This window comes from Nyctibius grandis, chromosome 6 (assembly GCF_013368605.1).
Source record: "Nyctibius grandis isolate bNycGra1 chromosome 6, bNycGra1.pri, whole genome shotgun sequence".
Lineage (NCBI taxonomy): Eukaryota > Metazoa > Chordata > Aves > Nyctibiiformes > Nyctibiidae > Nyctibius > Nyctibius grandis.
In genome coordinates this window covers 68,260,463-68,284,853 of record NC_090663.1, presented here as the reverse complement: position 1 = coordinate 68,284,853, position 24,391 = coordinate 68,260,463, and the positions used below count along the sequence as shown (strand labels likewise).

The 24,391-nt window shown below is 39.3% G+C and overlaps 1 protein-coding gene across 5 annotated transcripts in view; it reads right to left on the bottom strand.

Annotated features, from left to right (window-relative positions):
• Positions 1-4,480: 4,480 nt before the first annotated feature.
• The window catches only part of MAPK10 (mitogen-activated protein kinase 10), an 82,383-nt gene continuing 62,472 nt past the window's right edge, over positions 4,481-24,391 (bottom strand). For 4 of the 5 annotated variants that reach the window (XM_068402675.1, XM_068402676.1, XM_068402677.1 and 1 more), the window contains 3 exons: positions 11,418-11,481; positions 10,763-10,840; positions 4,481-4,623 (listed from right to left, as the gene is read on the bottom strand). In XM_068402675.1, coding sequence (XP_068258776.1) covers positions 4,481-4,623; positions 10,763-10,840; positions 11,418-11,481 — 285 coding nt within the window. The remainder of the gene's footprint in view (positions 4,624-10,762; positions 10,841-11,417; positions 11,482-24,391) is intronic. The other variant, XM_068402679.1, reaches the window with a different exon arrangement.

Below are 24,391 nucleotides of genomic sequence, written 5' to 3'. Positions count from 1 at the left end.
ATCTATTCTTGGCTATAAGTTTAGAAGAGTGATACACCGACAGATGGTCATCTGTCTTGTGTAGTCTCTGGATGCCAATATCATGCAGGAACTGGTAATTTCCAGAGGAAAGCCATCAGTGCATTAGGGAAGTACCTGATCAGTATTTCTGTTGTTTTTTTTGTTTGTTTGTTTGTTTTTTTTTTGACATGTTACCATACTTGCATTCTAATTTCAGCTCCACTTTATATAATGCAAGCTTGCTAAGATTCCTGAATCTATCTGTGCCATGGAATTCTAGATTGCGTGGGAGGATTATCAACAACAATGCAATTCACATAAATCAGTGTGTGACCAACTCAAATATCTGAACTCTCTAAAGATCTATTACATTTTAATGGAATATAATCAAAACTCACAATATACTATTCCAGCTACCAAGTCAGTATCTGAAGACTGATTTTAAAAATTACAGAAAATTTTGGATTGAAAACATGCATAACCTTTCATCAACTTGAAGTAAATCAATACCTCATCCTCATTTAAACTCATCAGTGAGAAGAAAAATGGAGGAAGGGTCTTTTAAGAGCAATTCTGTTTTTTCTTTTTTAGTTTCTCACGCTACTCAGAAGTACTCCATCTGAAAATAAAGCAGGAATGTTTTGCAGCAACTTTCCTCTCTATCTTCTCAATGCTATTTTTTGCAGCTAGTGCTCTGAGCAGCCACTGATAGTTAAGATGCTTCTGCCATTTTCCTCACCCTCCTGATGGCTAACAACATGACTTAAGTAAGCCACTTGGGACAGAATTTCTTTGGGTATTCAGGCACTTAAGATACCAATAGGCTCTTAGGCATATTTTCAAAAATACCAAGGTGTCCAGCTGCCATTCATGTTGATGGAAGATATGTCACTTCTGGCATAGGCTCTCTGATTGCCCCTTTAGTGCCTAAATACCTTGGAATATCTCTGCAGTGGTGACAGTTATGCTTACAACTGCAAACCTCAGAGAATGAGGTGAAAACTGTTACTCAAGTACTATTTAGTAACATTTTAAACAGAGGTAGATTTAAAAGATCACTGACAAGAAAAATAAGAGCATCTGTCATTATCAAACCGAACAGAATACTGGAATAAAGGGGAACAGACTTCAAGAGAAGGGTATCAAAACTTCCAGAATCTCAAAGAAAAATTTGTTTACCTTAAAACAGCTACAGAACGTCATCACTGCAATCTTTTATTCAAGAGTAGATGCATTCTTGTAAGGTATCAGCTGACATCACCAACTTCCTGACACAAAGCAAAACAAAGGATGCTATTCCTGTTCGATGGTTGCTACTTCAGTTTGGGCATACAAGGACCAGAATTGTAAAGAACTATTGCTTTTCTTCATTGATGGCTTTTTTCTAGTGTCCAGTGTGGACAGCCCCAAGTCTCCTCCCACAGACAGAGCTTCTCTCATAAAGGAGACTTACTATTCTCTCATAAAGGAGACTAACTAATTTGAGGACAAGAAGAGATGCAGTAATTCTTTTAGGCCCCATTTCAGCAAGGCACTTAAGCACATGCTGATGTCGATTGCTGATGAGGAAAGAACAAAAGCACATGCCAGTTAAAATTATGTATGCATCCCTATAGTCTCCATTAAATGTCTGTACAAGCACTGGTGCTTAGCAGAATCAGGGCTTCTGGGAATAAAGCTATATAACTTCTACGTTGTGGGTTCATTTAGCGCCGATCACTAGGACATCTTCTATGGTGACCAGTTCTCCACTCAGCACTCATGAACCCAAACAAGACTGAATTGTACCATGGGAATAAGAGCATGTTTTTTGGCTTCAATAGATGAAACCTGGGAGATCTGTAAGCATCTGCCTACTGTAAATGGCTTCTCTGCTATTGCTGATGCTGCATCTCCATAATATCACTGGCAATGAACTGTGATTATTCCTAGTTTCTATGGTCTACATTTGTGGTATTTTTGCAGTTTCTCTTACATACAGCTTTGCCTATTTGAGACACTGTTTTGTTTTGTTTAAATAACACACCCATATGGTGCACGCTAAGGAATGTAAAGCAGATACTAGTTACCTGAATATTATTAATATATATCTATGGTGAATTAAATCTGGAGGTGATACATTTCATTATTGCTAAGAAGTCACCCTTGGTGTTATTGCCTTTGTACCTACAGAGCATTGCTGTTTACCTTTCAATACTTTTATGATCATTGGCTTTGAAGTCAGAGTTACATCGCTCAACAATGACTTGATGTTTCATGGCTTAAGAGAGAATATTGCTAAATATGCTTAGCAGTAGTAAATTATTGCTTTTACAATTACCTCTCTGAGTTTTTAGAACATTATTGACCTAATTTTATTCTCAAAAAAATTTCCATAAAAATTACCAAAAATATAGCTGGGGGAAAAAAAAACCTCACATTTCCTACAGCAATTTTGAGACAGCTCAGATCTTCCAAGTCTGAAATCATTTTATATCCTCTCAATTTTTATGTCCCCTTCTCCCCATCCTGGAGAAAAGTTTTTTTCTTTGCTTTCCCTTTCAACAAAATCTGACTTGATACTCATTTTTTTTTCCTACCACAGAATGGCAGGCTTGTAAGTCATCTAATAGAATAGTCCTGTTTTGGTAGAATTTTGAATACATAAGAATTCGTGAATTTGAAATATCCAGGAATGTATTCTAAACAGTTTCTCTCTTTGACATTTGGAAAAGCATTACAGTGTGATTTAGCTCATTTCAGTTTACATGGCACACTTCGGTAAGAGGAGGGATGACTCAGATTTTAGTTAATTTCCAACACAGGTAATGATGATCTTGCAGTGGAAAATGCTAGTTGCTGTTTTGGCTGGAAAAATATTCAGTTGTTCTGAAATCCTGTGTGGCGTTTTGCCATTCTCTGGTAAAAACACACGCTCTTACTTACCACTGGGAATCCTACGTATTATTACCTGGTAAAATCAATTTGATATTCAGTCACTGTTGGGTTCTTCGGAACTTGTCAAAACTGCCTAAGGCCCCTGATTGCAACCCTTGCAGCCCAGCGCACTAGCTGGTCGGTATCCTCTGCTGCTACTTTGAATATAGGAGTACTAGACCCATGCACTCTGTGGTCCTTTTCCATGTAACATAGCTGATAAAACTTCCTGGGGAGTCAGATGATTTGTCATGAGCAAATGAACAGCCAAAAGCACCTAGAGAAGGCCAGTTCTCTCAGTAGCGGAGATCCCTGCAAGGGAATGATTTCAAGGGAAAACATTCTCTAAGCCGCAAACATACACTGAGAGGGAGTGAGCTGCAAATATCCTTTCTCTGTGTAACCTAGTAAAGATCTGGATGTAAAATAAAACCAAGTTGTTGCATGTCCTTTTGACCATAATCTGCCCATTCCCCCACCCTGTCATATTCCCTAACATACAAGCTTACACGTAATTCATAATAGCGAGCCTATCTACAAACTAAGATGATAACTCACTTAACATTGACAGGAAAAGTTGCTTACTGAGATAAATCTTTCTGGGCTTAGACATGCATAAAAAACCCTTCATTCTTGTTCCCTGTAGCTTGCAAAGACATATGTGCTTCCTTCTAACCTGGTCTTAGCTTGGCATATCCGCTCTAGAAATCAGAACAACAAGTCTTAACATTCACAGACAAACATTTTTCTATGAAGCTCTATGGTATCTTCTTTCAATACAAACTGGTTATTATTTCAAAATATATATACAACTCTCAGCAGAAATTTTGGTGCTACATCTTCAAGTGTCTGAGGGAGTCACAGTTCGATGTGGTTATTTACACTTCCACAAATCCTCATACAAGATATGCAACCTCATCAATGAACAAACAAATATATACTGGCAATATCACACATGTAGTTATGTAGTTCACCTGAAATGGGCCATTTAGTTGTGGAGTGCACACTAAGTACATATGCAGATGTGTATGTTCCTATAGGCACACAGCTGCATACACTGCCAGAATTCTATTGGCACGTGTGTGTATGTGCTATTCGTATATGAAGAAAAATCCATGTATATCCCTATCTGCCTCACTGGGCAGAAGACGACAGAACAGAGAGTGAAGGCAGATACACACTTGTATGTTTGAGAGTAGCTACTGCACACCTTGTCATGCCAGTGTGAAAAGGACAGTTGCAGGTTGCTGGTTTTGCAGCCATTAATTTTACATCTTTTGGGGAAGGGGGTAAAAAAAAAGGATTTTTGAGTTCCTTTTTTTTCCCCCCAGTAAGCATCATTGGAAGAAGACCAAAGCAGAGCAACTATAAGTTAAATATACACTTGAGCTTAGCTGCATTACATAACTCTGTAGGAGAAGCAGGCTGAAAAGATTTTTTGTTTGTTTTGTTTAAATCTTTGTATTTCATTTCTCTTCCTTTTCATCTCTTAACTCCTGTTAATTTTTACTCCTAAATTACATCATCCTCTGAAGAACGCTGGGTTTCGCAGGCAGGCGGCTAGTCACCTGCAACAACCGAGGGGTCCCGCAGAAGCTTCCAGGCTGCTGTCCGTGTCAGACGCCAGTGTTTGATCCGTGGACATAGATGAGATGTCATTGACAGATGAGGATGGAGGAAGGCTTTCACTGCTGTTCACTGCTGCACCTGTGCTACGAAAACGAACACCAACGTGATTAAACCTGAAACCCCAAAACTGCTCACAGTTTAAAAAGCAAAGGATTCTTAACCTGTGGCAACAGGCATGTAAGTACCCAGACCATTTTAAACAATGGCAAACGTTAGCAGAAAATGGGCTATACAAACTTTAGGCATTGGGTAATATTAAATATTTTACCAGGAAATTCTCTCCCTCAGTCTGTTTTGAAGAGGTAGAGCTCATGTTGTGTCTATCACTCTACTTCTTTCTAGCCTTCTTAAGTGTTACAAAACACCCAATGATCAGATGTCTGCTAGGATCACACAGGCACCAACAAGATGATTAAAAAAACCAACCCAATCCTCCATACTCTCATAAAATCCCAGTTTTCTTCCAGATAGTTTAGTAGAATGGGTGACATCAAATCACCTAGTGGCAATGCAGAGAAGATGGCTGTATAGGAGGCAAGGCTGGTTTCTTCCTCCTAGTTAAGGACTAGGTAGGCTAAGGCCAGGATTTCAGTTGTGACAGTATTTTTGTGCATCCAAGTTTACCTGTCCTCTGTAAAATGACAATAGTACCAAGTATTATCCAAAAAATCACTTTGACTTTGTGAAACGAAAAATGTACCTTCACGAGATTATCATTAACGTGACTGAACATTTATCACATCCCCGAATATTATCAGGCATTATCTGTCCTATAAATGCAGATAACTCTGTGATAAATACAGAGCCACATGAAGAATGTATTTATCGTGCACCTATGACTGCTTAACTGTTACTCTGCCCATTAACCTCAACTCATACTTCAGTTCTCAGAATAGCAAACAACAGTTTGATTGGTGTTTTTTTCAACCGAGCTTTCAGGCAACGTTTTGTTGTCCTCTTTCCATGAAAATTAACACTGTCTGCAGTTTGGGAGATACATTAATTTTCATTAAACATTCATGACAATAAAAGACATGATTTTGCATGATATTGCACAGCTGGAAATCATAGCTAGTCACCGTGACACACAGATCTTTGTTCTGCAGATAGATGCTGTTTCATTCTCATAGCCGAAAAGTTTTCTCGGCTGACTTCTACAGATTTTTGTTTCCTCAAAATGGACAGAAATTAACATCTATTGCCTTGAAAAGCAAGAGAACGCACCTAAAAAAACCACACCTAGTAAAATCATGAAACTCATATATTCTTAATACAGAAATTTATAGCCATCTATACAGCCTAGGCAAAACATATGATGCTATGGACAAAAGGAGAGGATTTCTGTCACTTTCCAGTTTGCAATAAAAACATTACTTTGAGAAAACAAGCCACCATACCATACCTCCAACACTCTTCTGTTTGCCTCAACTTTTTCTTCCCTTTATACACATCTACTATAAATATGCACATAACAGAGACAGATACGCTCACGTTCAGAGACCTAGATGGGAACTGCTTTCTGCTGTTGTAGTAGTACAAAGATATTCTGGCACCAGAAGAACCCTTGAATTAGTTTACTCTCCTGATACATTTGGGAAATGAAATAGTTAATTTTGTAAAGGCTGCAAAAAGACAGAGCAATCTCAATGACATCTCATCAGTGACTGCAGGCAGCAATCATCCATCTTCTCTGACAGAAGATTCAGTTTTCTAAGAGTTATTTACACATACCTCATCCATATTGATCAGTAATCCCCCAGTAAAATACTGTTACCTCATGTTTACATGTTATTAAACCACGTGGCATTTTATGAAAATACTAGTCAGTCAAAACAAATGCATTTAGATACAGTCAAAATATGACTGAGTTTAATGATATTAATGACTAAACAATAAATTCTAAATGTTTACAGTGCTGGACAGAAGCCTGCCATTAAGTCATGGATATTGTCCCAGGAATCAAATGGAAAGAATTCCAGTAGGTTCAATCAACTTTTGATCAAACTGTTGCTGTGCAGCCTTCTTTGATGAATGTGCAATCAACTTAGCTAGGTAAAATAACTGAAGAAATACCTGCAGAAATTGTATAGGTGAAGATTTTGTTACACTGTCTGATTCAGCACCACTGAATTCAATAAACCCTGCTATGCTCATTTCAGCAAGTATCAACTCAGCCCCTAAGTTTCTGGCAAGTGCATTTTTATGATCATTCCTAGCTTTCAGCACAATTCCACATGACACAACACACAGATCTGATAGTTACTGTTGCAGCCCCAAAGCACCCAGACTCACAAAACAAAACCACACCGAACCTAAACAACAGAATTAAAGAATTCAGCAGCACAAAGCAGCGCTTATGCAGCAACGCTCAGATACCCAACCAGAAGCTGTCCTAGTCAATAAGTAATGCTTCATTTGCTATGCACAGCACCTGCCTGGTGCTACAACAGCTTGTTCCTGAAGGGATGGGGTGCCAGGTGATAACTGCAGAAATGAGAGAGGTGCATTCAAAAGAGAAAAAGAGCCCTGGTTTATGAATTTGCTGTTTGGCAGGAAGCTTCTCAGTGGCTGCAGGGTTGAGGAAAAGAGCAAAAGGTTAGAGCAGGTGAGAAACAGCTCCTGGGATCTGTTCCTGGCTCTGCCATTGACTTGACAGCTACTCTTTTAAGCCATGCATCAGCCTCCCAGCTGTAAAGCAGGGATTCCTTGCTCAGAGGCCTCCTGTGAAGCCCTATTTAATTAGCACCTATGTAAGTGCCTTTAAGACTTCAGCTGCGAAGTGGTACACGTGGGGGGAAAAAAACAAAGAGGAACTGCAGCTTTTGCTGTTTACAAAAAAGCCTTGTGTCTGTCTTGGGGATTTGCTCAGCTTCTTATAAATCATGTAAATAATAACTCTTGATATCCAATGTCACAGTGCTTGGCAAGTCCATCAGCTGCTTATTTTAGGCTCTGCACACGACAGAAGAGGGCTACTAAAGGTATCCTATAGTTCTTGGGTGATAGCAACAAAACTGACCAAATCAGACAGCAACTAAAAGGCAGGAAGGGAAGAATAAAAGAGCAATTTTAAGCAAGAAAGGGGACTGTTAAGAATAAGCTGCACTAAGATCAGCACTATTTACTATATACTGTATCCAGAAATGAGAAAACAGTTGGAAATGTTAGGTACGAAACTATAGCTGGGTAGTGAGGACTAGGGGAGATTGTGAGAGGAGGTTAGATAGTATGCAATGTCAGAGCAGAGGAAATCTGCAAATAGCAGCAAGGTTATTTACTTCAGACAGAATTTAAGATTAATTCTAAATAATCTACAGCCTTGCATTAAATCTTTTACTTAATGGGAATACCTGCTCTTTCATAATACCAGTCAGAAACACTTTTTTTAATGCATTAACCAAACAGAAAATGGTATTGGTAAACTGCTCCCATATCTTTGCATAAAACAGTTCATATCCTTTGCTACAGAAATGACAGAGAAGAGTCAGAGACTGCTAGTGAAAAGTGCAACTGCACTTCTTGGCTATCAGACATGCATATGTGTATTTTGGAGAGGATATAGGTGTATAAAAAGTATATATCTTCATGTTATAAGGGTGTAAATTGGTCAACAATCCTGAAGGTTGATTAAATTTAGTGGCTATTTCTCACATGTATTGTTGTGACTGAGTTCCACTGAGAAAATATTTTACTCTAAGCACTTTTATTCTACCAGCTGAGTAATGATATGGCATAGACCCTTCAAATAGAGAGCATGTCGGTAAGGGGTACAGCATCTGAATTTATAAATAAAACAGAACTGTTTAGCAATTTTGTAACATAGAAAGAACAGAAACCAAAAACTAACATCTAAGATTAAATTCAATGTTTATATGTGCATGTAGAGACACATATGTTGTTTGCACGTGTTGCTTACATATTTACGTAACACATACACACACCCCCCTACATGCAAATCTTTCCACTCTGTTTGGCACTACTAGTGCCTTAAGCAGATAGGTTTGGACACTGTGATCTATGAAAGACAGAAGGCAACTAGATGAAGTGTAGAGAAAAGCAGTAAGTTTGAAAGATTGAAACATGTGGGTAGTGAAGTTCAAAGGAAGGAAGACTGATTAGGGATGTGATAATGGAATTTATGTGAGCTAAAAGCTGCCAGAAAGAAAAAATGGAGGAAACCGTTCTCCACGTCCTCTGGAGACAGGACAAGAAATAACAGAGTTAAACTGCAGCAAACACAGATTTAGGCACAACAACACAAAAAGCTTTTTGAAAATAAACAAGGTAGCCTACAGAGGTTTTTTTTGGAACAGGCAGCAGAAGTATCTGTTTGGAACAGTTTTAGACAAAGCGGATTTTTTTGTTGGACATGAGCACAAGGGGCACTTGAGGTTCCTCCCAAGCCCCATATTTCAAGCTTGTATGTTGTTATATTAACTAATTCTTCATAGGACAAGAGGAAGCACTAAGCGACTGACACCGTGATACACAGGCACTCTAAGCAGCCTGCTCTATCAGTGGGCAACTATTACCCTTGATGCTGTCAACTTCAGCTGTCTCCCCAAAAGCTCTGATCAAGTAATCACGGAAACTCATCTCCAGTTTGCTTGCTGTGATTACTGATAGAGCGCCAAATCTTAGCCTTCTGAATCCTTGCCAAGAACACTGACCAGTGAGCAATGTGTGTGCAGAGTCTCCCTCATTTCCCTTATGCTCAGAACCGGTGACTTGTTTTATCTCATTCTTTCCTTATTTCATTCAGTTGAAAGAAATGTAAGTCAGGTTCACAAAGTGATGAAAACCAGGAAATTTACTGTTTCATAAAACAGCCTCATCTCAGAGCAATTTTTAAATAGTTGGTATACTTGGTGGTGCCTAACAATCTAAAAACAGTCGAAGTGGAACAGCAAAAGAAAGACAGGTAAGAAATGGCAATGATGTATGTTTGGGAATGTTTTACATAAACAATAAAAACATTCCACATAGGAAAAACAGAACATGGAAATCCCTGGGCAGTTAATTCCTGAAACCAGCAACTACAATGTTTCTCGATCATAAATCAGACTGCAACCACCATTCTGCAGGGGAGAGAGATTTAAGAATGGGGATTTATCAGATACTTGTCAGGGCCCCAGATTTCTTTTCAGTGGTGGTACAGTAGTTTGGTAAATTAAATCTGCAAGTCCTATACTTTGTTTGCTAGTCAGCAAGAACACAATGGATTGTTTTCAATATCTTCATTGATGTCAAAATCCAGGTGCAGTGCTACTACTCTAATTATTACTATCCAGCACTCTATTAACTTCCTCCATTGTTGCTGTGTTTCCCCTTGTCCTGTCAGTTACTAATGATGCATTCTTGTTCTGACGTTAAGTTAGCTCAGCAGCAAGTGAAAAATGAGAATGCAAAAAACCTCTCTCTGAAAATATGCAGAGAACACTGAATTAAATGATTTTGCTTTGAAGAAAGGCTCTGCAAAAGGTAGTTAGTTTTACCCATAAATGCTACTGGAACACTGCTCAAAATCTGTGCGCTTCTAGTCTGCCAGTGAAAGCATACCTTCACAAATATGTATTTCTGTGTACTGGCAGTCACACTGCACTTCTGTGAAAAGACTGCTGATGTGAATTTTCCTCAGATAAAATTCAGTTGTGATTTTTTTGTGACAGGACTTTAAGAATCTGTGTTTGAAGACACCTTTCCCTTCTCATCGAAGTGTCAACCAAGCATGTCAGCAAGCTGTTCTAATGGTATCAGACTTCTGAAAGTCTGAACTACCAGAGTAGGTACCAGATGCTTACATGGAGGGGGGTGCAGTGTCGCCTGTCCAACAGATGGATACATGCTAATATCACCAATTTTGCTTATATCAACTAGCAGAGTACTGGTTCAGTTATCCATCCATAAGCAGTATAATAATAATAATAGTGTGAGATAAACCTCCCCACCCACAGGAATATAATCTGTAACCACAGATCTTTCCATAGAAAATATCACGACAACTGTATCTCAAATAGAAAAGCAGATGAATTTTTAAGCATTAACATGACACTGGAGCACCATTAATCAAGGTCAACCCATTAGAAATACTGGATTCCATAAAAACTTCTTAACTTGGTCTGCATAACTACAAGTGTAGCCCAAGTGTTTCAGCTATCACCATTTTCTTTTTGTCAGTACAGAAAACACATCAAAGTTATTCAATGGGGCCGAGTACCTGAAGGAGAAGGCTGTCCTTTTACTACACCATTTTTAGTCTTTTCTTCAGAATTCATTACTTCTTTGTAGATGAGTTCTGGAAGAGATAATTGCAACAGTTACAAACAGGAACCAGTGCCTGTGATCAGGAACAAAACAACTATCATGAAACACAGTGTCATAGCCCTTCCCTGGGATCCCTCAGCCTGCCCCACCTTGTCTTCACGAGTCTGACAGCTCTACTCGCCTAAGACCTCTCTCTTCCATTCTCCTCCTCTCCTATCACCTCTTTTTGGAGCTGAATTGAGATAAATAGGGTTAAACCAGAACACATGAATTGTTTAATCCTGCACTATCTAGAAATGAAGCAGCACAGTAATATAGTGCTTTTTACTGTGGGTAAAATTATGATGCATCTTCCTGCTGAACAGTATCCTGTTCTCCAGATGATATCCTTAGATTTCAATGAAACACTGGAATCTGCACCTCCTGTGTTAACATTTACCTGTGTAGATAGAAATGTCCTGAGGACTATGAGTTATATTTTCACTACCAAAGCACCAGTTTGTAGGGCTAGTGTCAGTTCTTCACGTCAAAGGAATTATTTTGGTTTTACACAGATGCAATTGGCAGATGTGGCTACCCCTTCCCATATAATTCTAAACTGCAATTACCTTTCCATTCCTCAATTGTATGTTCCCTTTCATCCAGCTGTTTATCATATATCTGAGGAGGAGGCTGCAGGAGAGAAACAAAGCTATTTAGTCAATTGTCTGCTATACTGTAAATAATTAAGAGTAATCATTTAAGTAAAGATAAATTCTCTTCTCCCTCTTTGTTATCCATCCTGTACATGCAAAAACACATGAAAGACATTTGAATATTGAAGGGATTAACACTTCTGGAATTCAACTCTTTATGTAGAACAAATCAATATATTTCTCCCTTTTCTTCTTTTAAACAAGAGGCATAGTTGCAGTTGAAATAGAGCCCAGGTCAACAATGTCATTGTGCTTGTACTGAGCCCAGAAACTCCACACACAGATTGTTTGCGCTGGCAGAGAAGGTACTGTCAGAGCACCAGACAAATACCAATCCTGATTAAGTAGCAGTAATATTACTATATTAATTTTTAAGTTGCCTTTTAGACATCATACTCGCTGCTATACAAACTTCTCAGAGTAACTAATTTTAAAGTAAATCTCCCTGCCAGAATTTCTGATCCACATTCCACATTCCCAAGCTCTCCAATATATGTATAATATACTGTATAAGCTTAAGTAACTTTACTTTGACCAGAAAAGGTTGTGGTTTAGGGTTTTTTTTTTTTTATTGTGTTTTTTTAGTTGATAGGAACGTCACAGAAGTATCAGATCCTGGAATTTACTGAGACAAGAGATCCTGGAATTTACTGAGACAAGAGCAACTAGAGTTTCCGAGAGCCAAATACCTGCTTTCATTGGGCAACTAAGCCATGTGTTCATTGTCTCTCTTGATGTTAGCTTCCAAATACAGCCGCCAAGCAAGGCAAAGGACTCTCTCCTCCTTCCTTCTACCAAGAAGCTGCAGCATTCAAGCTAAGAGTATCTAATGAAGATGGAAACAAGATCTACAAGACTTTTCTCGCTCGTAAGTATTTCCTCTAATGTTCATCCTGGGCACCTGGCCGTTGCGTCCCTTTCAAAACATGCTACTATTAAATGCACATTTACCAAACTGTTTTCTGATTCACTAAGAAGTTTAGAATTTGCTCTCAGGACTCCAACACCATCAGTCCATTAAGCTATTTGCACGCTACAGATACAACTGAGAAAGCAATAGCTCAGTGATGTAACACAGACTGGGAAAATTATATGACAGCTGAACTGTACAAGTCCACTGAAAACAAGAGAAGTTCCTGCAGAGAGACATTTGTATCAGGTGAAGTCCTGGATTGCCAAGTCTTATACCTAAGAAGGTGCCGAGAGGCATGAAACACATGCCATGAGTTAAAGTGAGTGCCAGGCCTCAGCAGGGGTACCTGAGGTTTCGCTACGTCAGCAAGGTAAGACACAACCACTGAAGAAGTCTGAGTCCAAAATCAATGCAGCTGTTCTCTTATTCAGCGTAACAACCCTTCTCGGTCCCTTCCAGTCAGTCCTGACTCTTAAGATAGATTCAACGAAAATTGATGCAATCTCCGTGGGATTTCCATGTTTCTGCTGATCATGAGGGAGCTGAATGCTACAAAACAGCGCAGGTGAGCCTCACCGTTGACCAGCAGGATGCAGTAAGCTCGCTCCACTCCTCCAACTGGGCCTGCTGGACTACTGCTCGGCCACTCAGCCAGCTCTGCAGCATGCATTTCCTACTGGGGGAAAGCAGGGAAAGCTGGCAAAGACAAGGAAGCCCGAGGGGTCTAAAGAATTTACAGGAGACTTACAGGGGCTGTCAGCTCCCCTATGCAGCTGGCTTAGCTTTTATGGTACCAGTAGGGGAGGCATTTGGCTGAGCTGTAGTCTGAATCAGCTGCAGAACCACTGCTTCTCTGTCAGATGGAAGGAAAGCAGGTAAAGCAAGTTGGACAAGAATATCCTGCAAGTAGCTTGCTTTCTAAAAGCTTCAGGGAGGGGCTTAGAAAAAGCACAAGCTGGGGGTAAAATTGCTCCTACCAAGTGTAAACACTCTTTTTACACCTTCCACAGAAAAACAAGGTTATTTCTCCCCCAGCCAGAAATAAGAGGCTAGATTCCTTCACTGCTTCAATTCCCAAACACAAATTACAGAATCAAAAGGAACAAGTGAGATCAGATGCACATTCCTGTCCTCAGTTCACACAACCACAAAATCTTTGGCTTATGTCTTTTCTAATTTATTTCAGCTATGTCTTAAGCAGGCATAATTGGCTAATAGGCAACAAGAAAAGCAGCAGTAATTATTTCCTAGATTAACACATTCTGGAAACTAAGACATTTGCCAGGGAGAAAGCCCAGAATAATCTCATTTGTTATCAAACTCCTATTTTGCTATTAAGACAATCAAGGGAGAGCAATCAAACTCTGTACTTCACACACCACTGGATGCCAAAACTGCACCTGCACAGCGTTCTACTGCTGTACCACAGTTTGTACTGCAGACCTTTATATTTGTGAGCTAGCAGAACCCACAGCTATAAAACATGGCTCTCGGCAGGAACACGAGAGCCAAGGGCAGCAAATATTCAGTGTGATAATGACTTGAATAAAATCCTCCTCTTCACACAGGCAGGATCTATAACCTCTAAAATCTGTGCAGAACATAGGTGAGTGGTGCTCTGCTGAGAGGCAGGCCAGCGCTCTCTCCCTGGGAGAAGAGAAGCTTTCCCATCTAAATTCCCTGATACAAGGAAATGAGCCCTTATGTCATAATTTCATTGATTCAAGGCGCTGAGCTGAGAATACCACAACAGTTTTGGGAATGAATTTATTTTCCCATGATCCTCATTAATCTTAATGAGAAAAACAAAGCCTAATACATTGTTGTCAACCTAGACAATCCCCTCCAGGCTAACTGCCCATTTCCTGCTAACTGGTTTGTTTTGGGGTTTTTTAAACCAATTTCTAAAATTAGAGGGAGGAAGAGAGGTTTTTAACACAAGTATTGTCACAGCAATGGAGTAGACAGAGCAGCTGCCTTACCTGGGTCCTCCTGGGCACCTGATTTCAGTCTTGGTGCAAAGGTTAGGCAGCAAAGTCATTTTTAGGCCAATTCAAATGCCTTAGAAAATTACTGAGTTCACAATTATTAATTTTCTATGTGGATGCAGCTGCAAGTATTATAGATATTTTTATAAATCCTTCATACAACACATCCCAACTGAGAGTTACATGGTTTCGTTTGTACAGGTTTCAGAAAAAGTATAGTTAAACTAGCATTAAATCAAAGCAGAGTGTGGATCAAGCCTGTGGGTGGCAGCATCTAGCTTCAGTTTAAGGTAGCCATTTTCTCCCCAAGTCAGATTGATTTGTAAGTAATTGCATTGGTAACAATAACAAAGAATAGAGTCTATTTTTGGATGCAGACGAGAAGGAATAAATTATATTTTTCTTGTATATATTAAAATAATTCCTTGTTGTTTCAATGGTTCTTGGCTTGTACATTTTACAAATGGATTTTAAAAATATTTTTGCATTAAATTTAAAATTCATTGACTATAATAAAAATTACAAAAAAAACCCCAAGCAATTATCCACACAGACCTTTTTCTACAAAAAAACCAAACAAACAAAAAAACAAAACAAAAAAAACAACCAAAAAAACCCAAACAACCCAAACCACAAAAGACAGGTTTTTTTCATGTGGTCAGATAAGCACCAGGAGACTACTGGATTTGTTAAATACCTTTCTAATATCTAGGGAGGAAAAGATTTTCACTAGGGGAAAAAAGCAAAACATACGCTGAGGCTGATGTATTCTATTCTTACTTTCCCAAAGGAACATGGATTGGTTTGTATGCTACTGCTAGAAAGCAAAGGGAATGGGCTGGAGCTCACACTTGAATAAATCCTGCCATCTCTGTCCCTGCCTCTGCAGAGCTAGTGCCAGCACAGTGAAGACCTTGGGATGAGCTGTTTTTAGAAAGCTTGGCAGGAGCAAGGCTTGATTCTGCATCTGTTCCCAGAATCTCAGGGTCTGGAGTAGTAGCTGTGGAGCAGCATACAAGGCGACAATAGAATTAGCAATACACAAATACCAGAGGCAATGGAGGCTGTAAAAATTAATGATGTGAGGTTAAACAATTTGTTAAATGGCTTAGATCCTCATAACAGGTGAATATAAAAATTCCTTTGTGTTTTGCTACAACATACATTGTGTTACTGATATCATTTATATATTTATTTTTGCAGTGCAAGCCAAAGTACACCAGTGTGCTGTCACCAGAGGCCTGACGTCTCTTTAGGTAGAGAGGAAAGGGAGGTTGTAGTGAAGTGGGAGTCGGCCTCTTCTCCCGGGCAACTAGCGATAGGACAAGAGGACACAGCCTCAAGCTTCGCCAGGGGAGGTTCAGGTTGGACATTAGGAAGAATTTCTTCTCAGAAAGGGTTATTAGACATTGGAAGGGGCTGCCCAGGGAGGTGGTGGAGTCACCATCTCTGGATGTGTTTAAGAAAAGACCGGATATGGCACTTAGTGCCATGGTCTAGTTGACATGGTGGTGTCAGGGCAACGGTTGGACTCGATGATCCCAGAGGTCTCTTCCAACCTGGTTGATTCTGTGATTCTGTGATTCTGTGAAAGTGTCAAGGGCCTTGGATTTCACCCTGTGTTGCCCAGGGACCCCACAGTGGGCTGGGCATGTTCTCAACTATGGATATGGAAGAAGAGATGCCTCTGTGTCCATTTCATTCCTTGGACTCTTTGCAAAGCCTTTTGGAAAACTTGATGCATAGTACACATCAAAGAAACTGTGCTCTGAGCTGTTTCTGAACAGCTGGACTGTAAGGATACCATGCAGCCAGAGTCAAAATTAGTTGGCTACACACAGATGACTGAACAGCTTGCAGATACATACAACAACAAGCTGGAAAAAGCTTTAGTTTGGTTTGAAAAAGAAAAAAAAAAGAAAATAAATGCCTCTTTCTTCTCTAACCACTATTTCTCACTAACATTATCGAAGATTGCTGCAGAAGCTGTATTTGGCTTCCATAGTTCATCAGCTATAAATGTTGCTGACTAGAGGAAATAACTGTGCTTGTGTGCAAAGCAGAGCTACAAACTTCTTTTGTGAGGCAACAGATGTGCACCATCGACCTCTAAGCAGAAAACCATACCCTGTAACTGATTGCCAAAAAAATAACCTGTGGCAGATCACCAAAGAGTTTAGATACAACATTTATACACACAGGGCTGAGCAAGAGAAGAGAATACTGGAAAAGACACACAACACAACCTTGATTTTGCCGTGAAGTGTCACGTGTAGTGAAGGTAACACCTTCTTTGAAGTGGTGTTTGCCAAGGCCACAGAGCTCTCCAGAAGTGCTTCTCCATTATCATGGATGCTCAGCACTCACAGGTAAAGTAAGAGATGGGCAATTTTTTTTTCTTATGACAAACTATGAAACTTTAAATTAACTTGAACAGATTGTATTTAACAGCTGATCACAGATAGTCTATAGAGGGCTAAGACAATACAGCAGCAGTTTCTATCCTGGACAGGACCTCGGACTGAGAACCGCAAACTGACCTCTCTTCATAAGCACTGTAGGAAACAGCATCACAATAATAAAAGGAAACACACAGGTTGGCATGCACAGAAAAATGAATGATAGTTCACAACTCAGGCCCTCATGGGTGGTCCTAGATGCAGGGATACCCCAGTGAAATATAAATCCTATGAGAATAAAACCAATAACAAAAGCAGTGTGAGTTACCGTGAATAAAACCCTACAAAATCTATCACTGTTGTAAAATTCTGTCAACATAGAGAAATGCTTAAAAGGAACATTTTTAGCATCCCATCTTTCAGTTTTCTAAGAAATCTCTCTTCTAATGGATGGCATATGTCAGATAACAAGCAACAACTATAGGTACAGTAAAATCTAAGATGAATTTTGAAACCAGTTAACAGAAAACATCAGATAATAATCCATGGCAAATTTTGCTACTAGGTTTGTTCCCATGGAATAGAACAATACTGTTCCCAAGTCTGAACCAATTCGAGATCACACAGATATTCAAAAGGTTCCAAACTGAAGTGAGTCCTAAATCATTTATAGGTGAAGAAAAAATGTGCAAAGATTAAGTCCTAAACAAGTTCCCATAAACAGCAAAAATTCTTCTAAGATAGCATCTTCCAAAAATGTTCAAGCAGATCTTTTCAGCCCAAAAATACGTGGTTAATTTTTTATGAAATAACATAATAATTGAAAAATTAAGGGGAGGAATAGAAAGCAGCCACGGTCTTGAATAAGAATGTGACTTTCATACCAATAAGTAGGTATTTCTCCCATTCAAAATTATTTCTGATGCCAACATATGCAAGGAATTAGACTGGAGACCAGGCACCTCAAGCCAATGCAGTCCTAGAGAACAACCAGCACAAGTGTTCTGAAATTTGATTTCAGAGCCACCCAGGGGGCAATGCTAAAGCTATTCTAAAGCACATGTCTAGGAATCCATTCTGTTCACAAACAATTTAAACATTTTGGGATAAAAACAGTGACTTGTATATAGGCAGCATCGCATAAACATTAGGGGAGATATGAAAAATTAAATATCAGGTTTGGGATTTATTCACAGATCATCTCAATGAAAGATAAGAATGTATAGCAAAAAAGGCAGCTGTGTAAATGAAAACAAAGTCTCTAGCACAGCATTTTCAGACAAGAAAACAGAGAAGCTAATATGTCATCAGGGAGATATTGAGATTGTCTACAATAAACAGGATAGTCTACATATGGAGGCAAGAGATGTTGGAAATGTCTTCTTTCCTATAAAAAGAACAAGAGCACTTTGAGGGAGAAAAGGTATCGTATGTCTCATTTATTCATTATAATAGTCCAAATGCTGTCATGTAGGTAAAGTAAATATCATAATGTGAGAGTAATAAACATAATATTTGTTTAAAAGTGGAACCGAGACAGTTTCTGCATGTAACATACAGGAAGAAAGAACCTTTAACTGAAATAAAAAACAGAGAAGTAAGGTCTATAGGTTAATATTCTGATTTTTACAATAGATTTCCTGTGTAATATTAGTAAATAATATTTACTATTTTTAGTAACGAATATTTACTATAAAAAAAAACCTTTGAACTCTGGTTTCCCTACATATAAATTAGATGTGAAGACTGGTAACAGATTTCAACAGTTCCTAAAGCCTTGGGAATTCCACACAATCATAAACACACATTATCTCTATGTTTTCATATTTTTTAAAACCACGAATTTTAGTTATAATTGGTTGAATACAGAAATTAACTGTGAGTAACCCTATTCAAATTAACTTTGGAGCAATGATGTACGCTCTGGAGAACCTAATACTGTGACTTTATTATCAAAGATACAGCAGCAAGCTGAGTGAGCTCAAAAGAAGCTGGCTAACTAGGTTAGTATGTTACACATAATTTCCTCTAAATCCAAAATCTAGTTTACCCACTCACTCCACAGGTAAGCTTAAAAACTGTGCAAGTCCTGTTTCTAAATGTAAATATGACAAGTGTTTCAGAGCTATTGAGGGCTTTGGATGTGGTTTGTTTTTATGCAGAAGTCCGTGGGAGAGTCACAGTGCTGTTTGTGTAACCTCCTGCTGTTAGTGAATAGCAAGTACCACATCTAATAACATACCCTCTTCCTCTCTGTATCAGGGAATCACAACATGGCATTTAAGGCCGACCAGAAGAGTTTAATGCTGTTACACATCAGGGGGAAGGGGTATTGCATTCCTACCACTTCCCATTTGTGTTATGCTTTTTGCCCATTAGAATGAGACATAATAGTTTTATTGCCCCCATACAGCCTGTGAAAGACCATAAACTTTTAATAGACTTGTAAATAGGGACTGTAACTGTCACACTAGTCTGCGTTTGAAGTGGACAGGGCTGTATTTTATCTGTTCCCCACATTCATAATGCTGTAAATCTGGGCAGACGTAGAGGGTTGTTACCTCCAGGTTAAACTTTGACACCAAATTCTCTGCTTATTCCCTAACTGTCTTCAGTGCTCTTCAGGGTCACTCCAGCACACGCTGACACTTCATGATATTGCAGCAGCTCACTTCAAAATTCCTGTCGCATTAACTGCTTTCAGTTACCTGTCCTCCTAGGCCTCTGAACAAATGAATACTGTACAACAGATGCCTAGCTGCTTTTGATGAAGCCATTTACTGGGGAGAAGGAGTAATCTAACTAGACAGCTCAGCTAACTAAATCCCCCCCAATGCTATACTAGTTGAAAACGCCATGTTGTTTAATACCTCTGTATCCTAATTTCTGTGTTATGCCTGCTGTACAGGGTTATTGATAGTGGAAGGAATCCTGCCTTGTGTTACACACTGTGGGAGGAGGACTCAAAAAAAAAAAAAAACACACAACGCCCCACCACCAAATCTTTACTCACATGATGGAAGACCTCACTCTATGGAAAAACGCTTATCAAATGCTACAAAAGAGAGAGTTCAGTGAACGTGGGCAGATGCAGCACAGTGCAGGCTTCTAAGTCCCAGTGGGGCAATTGGGAAAAACAGTGGGAAGTTAAGCACAATGCAAGTGACCAAAAGCATCTCCATCACTCATTTTCCTATTGCACTTGCCAGGTTCCCTGGCCTGCACATTTGCAGGGCAGCCTGTGAAAAAGCAGAGTTGCTTCATAGAGCCTTGTCATGCTGCAAAGCCTAAAGAAGAATTCATTAAGGTGCCAGCTGGTTTTCTGCAAACTTCCCCTAAGGAAGTGGCAGAATATTCATCTTTGCTAGTCCATCCTTTCTCCCACTCCTCCCTCCACTCCATCCTTGCTTGCCCACTTTGCAGTCAATAGCTAAGGCTCCTATTGCACCCTCTGGCTCCTAGCCCATGAAACAGACGCAAATCTCTGAAGCTATGAGCTAGTGGGGTGAAGTGCTCATCTAGGAAGAGACAAGGCCCACTTGGGGAAGGCAAAGCAAAAACTGGGGTTAGTACCTGTTGTCTGTGATATAGAAAGACAGGAAGTAAAATCTGGCTTATGGCTTTTCTTCTCCCTTCACCGGGAATCAACAGAACTATTACTTGAAATCTAATAGACAGGTACATCCCCAAATACCAATGTACTTCCTTATATAAAGGGAGAGAGGAAAAGATGAAGAACACCCCAGTACCTAGTAAGCTTCTGTAAAGTGCTCCTGATCCTTCTGCCTGACAGAGTAGTTCTGATCTGCCTGTTCATCACACCCGGAGTGATGTAATTCAGCTCAGTTCAGAACCCAGACAACAGAGAATTGAAGTGTTGAGCTTGTATTGAGGCAAAGACGACCAGGATTTTCTTAGATTTCTGGCTCTAAAGCTTTGTTCTCAGACAGAAAAAAGAAATCTACGCACCTTGGATGAGACGAATTGCAGAAGCCAGATTCTGACACAAGAGAAGACTCACTGAATGCAATTGTAAAAAAAAAAAATTCATAGGCTCCAAAGCAGTAAATTTGTAAAATGCAGGAACAAGCAATTGCAAACTAGTAAGGCTCATTATTACCTCTCAAGGAAAATCCACGAAAAGAGGATGAAAAAAAGAAGACCAAATCTGATGCTGACTAACTGTGGCATTTCTAGTGAAATACAAAACACAAATGCCCACCTAAAACCTGTTTTAACAAAAGATCATCTTGGGGTAAAGACACCAGGGGACAAATGCTTCAAAAATGGCTGACATAATAAAAAGAGCACTTCTGAATTTCAACATGAAATAAGCAAAGAGAATAGAAAACAAGAGTAAACCTGAATACTCAGAGAGCACAAATGCAAAATCCATTAACGGGTTTATCAGCTAACTGAAGCAGCAAAGAGTTAGAATAGGCCAGGCCAGTCTCTTGATAATCAAAATATGAGACAATACCTTTAAGAGACAGAGAAGAGTTGAACAGAAGTTGCAAAGGACATTAGTTTGAATATGAATGGCTACTGTGTTCCACATCAGCTCAGTCTCCTTCCATTGCTTTACTATTATGTAAGTTTGCAAGACTGTCATAGAAAGAGAAAATATCACCACCTCTTCCTTGGGTTGGAAATCTTCCAGACAGGGAACACAAACAATTTCATGCAACTTATTACACCCTGAGAACAGAAACTTTATAGTAGCAGATTTGCCTTAGGCTGATACATGTTTGTATAAACCTTTTGTCAACCTATTCCAATCATGAACGCAGATCCTAAATCATGAGGAAAAATGGGGCTAAATGGTTTGAAAAACCTACTTAGACTGTAGTCTTTCATTTGCTTTTGTCCTTCATTTATAAAAGCTGGCTCTCAAACATAGCTAAGATAGATAGGCACAAAAAGTTGAGACCACACTGGGACAAACTCTTAACTGCATTCAGTGAAACAGTTAATGATCAGTACACATTTCTCTACCTTTCCCATGAGGCATTTTTGTAAGCTTCATAAACTACAGCATAGTTTGTGGACAAAAAGGACCTAGAACTAGTAGCATAAGGATTTCAATACATTTCAACAGTGCATTGATCTAGAATCATCTTCTGGTTTACAACTAGAAACAGGTTCAGCTGCAGAACTGAGGGCGAGTGGCAGAGGTACATTCCATTTCCACCTCCCAAAATTCAGTGGGCTAGATCCAGAGATCCATTAGAAAAGTCACTGATGAAACGTGCTGGTGCAGCTGTTTGATAGCACACATTAATAAAATAGCTTATCAAGACAGGGAAAAATGACTTGTTCCATTGAAGTTGGAATGCAAAACTTAAGATGTACACAACCTGGAAGAATCAGACCACAATCTGTTCTTCATACCGATGTCCGTGAAGGTTTTTTTGGCAAAAACTAACATTAATGAGCCAGAAAACCATTTTTAGGTTTTTTTACATGTCATTCAAATACTACTACGTGCAATTGTAACCTATTAAAACTTCTGCGGTTTAGTTCAGTATAGACAAATTCACAGAGTCAGATTATAAAATGAATCAGCAAAAGTACCTACCTCTCAAAGAGCTCATTTTTTGGACTTTTTTAGATGAGTACCAACTCCTAGCCTGGCTACAAAGTTTTCAAGATCTAACAAAAATATATAAGATGACAGTCATTTCCCCATTGCCCATGACATGCTTTAATGCATGGCGCTAGGAAATGTTTCCTGAATTTGGTCCTAACTGTAACAAGGCAGATATTTCAGTGAAGTATTTGAGAGAGATGCAAAGACTCCTGTGATAGTAATTCAGTTCTTTGTCCAATACCCTTAATAATACAAAATTGCAACAACAATTAACACAGAAGTAGAACAAGGGAATTAGCACAATGCAGAGCCCGGGGCTTAAGGCATAATATAAACTACTGCACAAAACTGTAATCATTTAAGACACTGGATGTCAGCACAGTGTTACAAGATACTCGAAAAGATATTCTGGATGTTACGTTAGGTTCCTGGTCCATGTCTGAGGTCACAGACAGATGGACACAGCCTGTTGTGCACACCAACACAGCTTTTTCCAAGAGGAACCAAGTTACTCCATGCTTGAAGCACTAAATCACTTGTGTTACCAACAAACAAGTTTATCACATAGAGGTACCTTGCTGTCTTGTAAAGAACTAATAGCTGATCAGACACCAAGCCTTCAGCCAGAAGTGGCAAGTTGTAACACGGATGCACAAGTAAAACTTTCTCTCCAGTGTAGCAACAACTACTCCTCGTAGAGGCACTGCCAGTTCGTAGCAGTCCCAGAACCTCAGGACACTCTTTTGAGAAAGAACAGAAAGCCACCAGTCTCCCATGAATCTGTTTGAGAAACTTATTCCATCATCGAGACAACACCAATGAAAAACACGGACTGACTGCACTTCAGCAGCTGAATCAAGAGGCAGAGAAAATCCAACTGAGTTAAGTTTTCTCCAGAAAATAATTAGTAAATGATTCACAGCTAGCCACTGAAGGTGTGTCAGCATGAACAGATGGAAATCTAGAATTTAATAAACTGTTAATTGTGAAAAGAAAGTCCTCCAGTTTAACTTTCCCTCTGAAAATGAGGTTGAAAAAATGATGAGTGTGAAGTGAAGCCAGGCTCTTTCTAGAATTCCTAGCACACTGACAAAATACAATGAATATTTATTAATTCCATGTTCTTCTATTTAGGTTACACTGCACACAACCTGAACCTTCCTGGTTTTTAACCTGCTGTGATCCCAAGAGAAGAAGGGTCTCTGTACCACAGAGCAATTGGTGTCAAAGCAATTCAATGACACTTTACTGTCAAAGTACTCATGACAAAAGTATTAGTATGATTCTATAGTATGTTATTGACAAGATACAGCATGTTTTGGAAGAGAAAACTCTGAGGCAAAGAGAGACAGAGAAAGCCGCTGGGGACGCTGATATTCAGCTCATGTTAACGACACAATAACTGTGCAAAGAACCAGGTGGGTGAAGAGAACAGAGGGTTATCTAGAAAGATGCAAACTACAAATAACCGGGACAACACTGAGCATTTGAAGTTGAACATTTAAAGGCACCGTTCCTTCCTCACAGGACGTCCTCTGTTCTTTAAGGTGCTATGGGAGCAATGGCAGTTTGATTTTCCACTGCTTTACACCTTCTGTAGTCATTTACAGAGGAATGAAATGCAGCCAACAGTGAAAATGCAAGGAACGTGATTTGATCGCGTGTGGCACCACATTTGTACAGGTATCTATGGTGATAGGAGGTGCATGTGAGAGACAAATGCCTCAATGAACTAGACTGTAATTGCTACAGGCTTTTAAGAGCTCGTGGGCTCATCAGATTCCAGCCAATTCACCTGGCAGGCAAAACAAATAATTATTATTTCTGTCTTACAGTCACAATCCAGAAAAAGGATGTGGTTTGTTCTAGACCACATGAGGACTCCGTGGTACAATCAGAAATTAAACTGTTGTCTCTTCAGCCATAGATGTACCCCCCGTCTCTGTCTGTGTAAGAGAACAGTAACACGAAGTTCAATATCAGCTGTAATTCTAGGT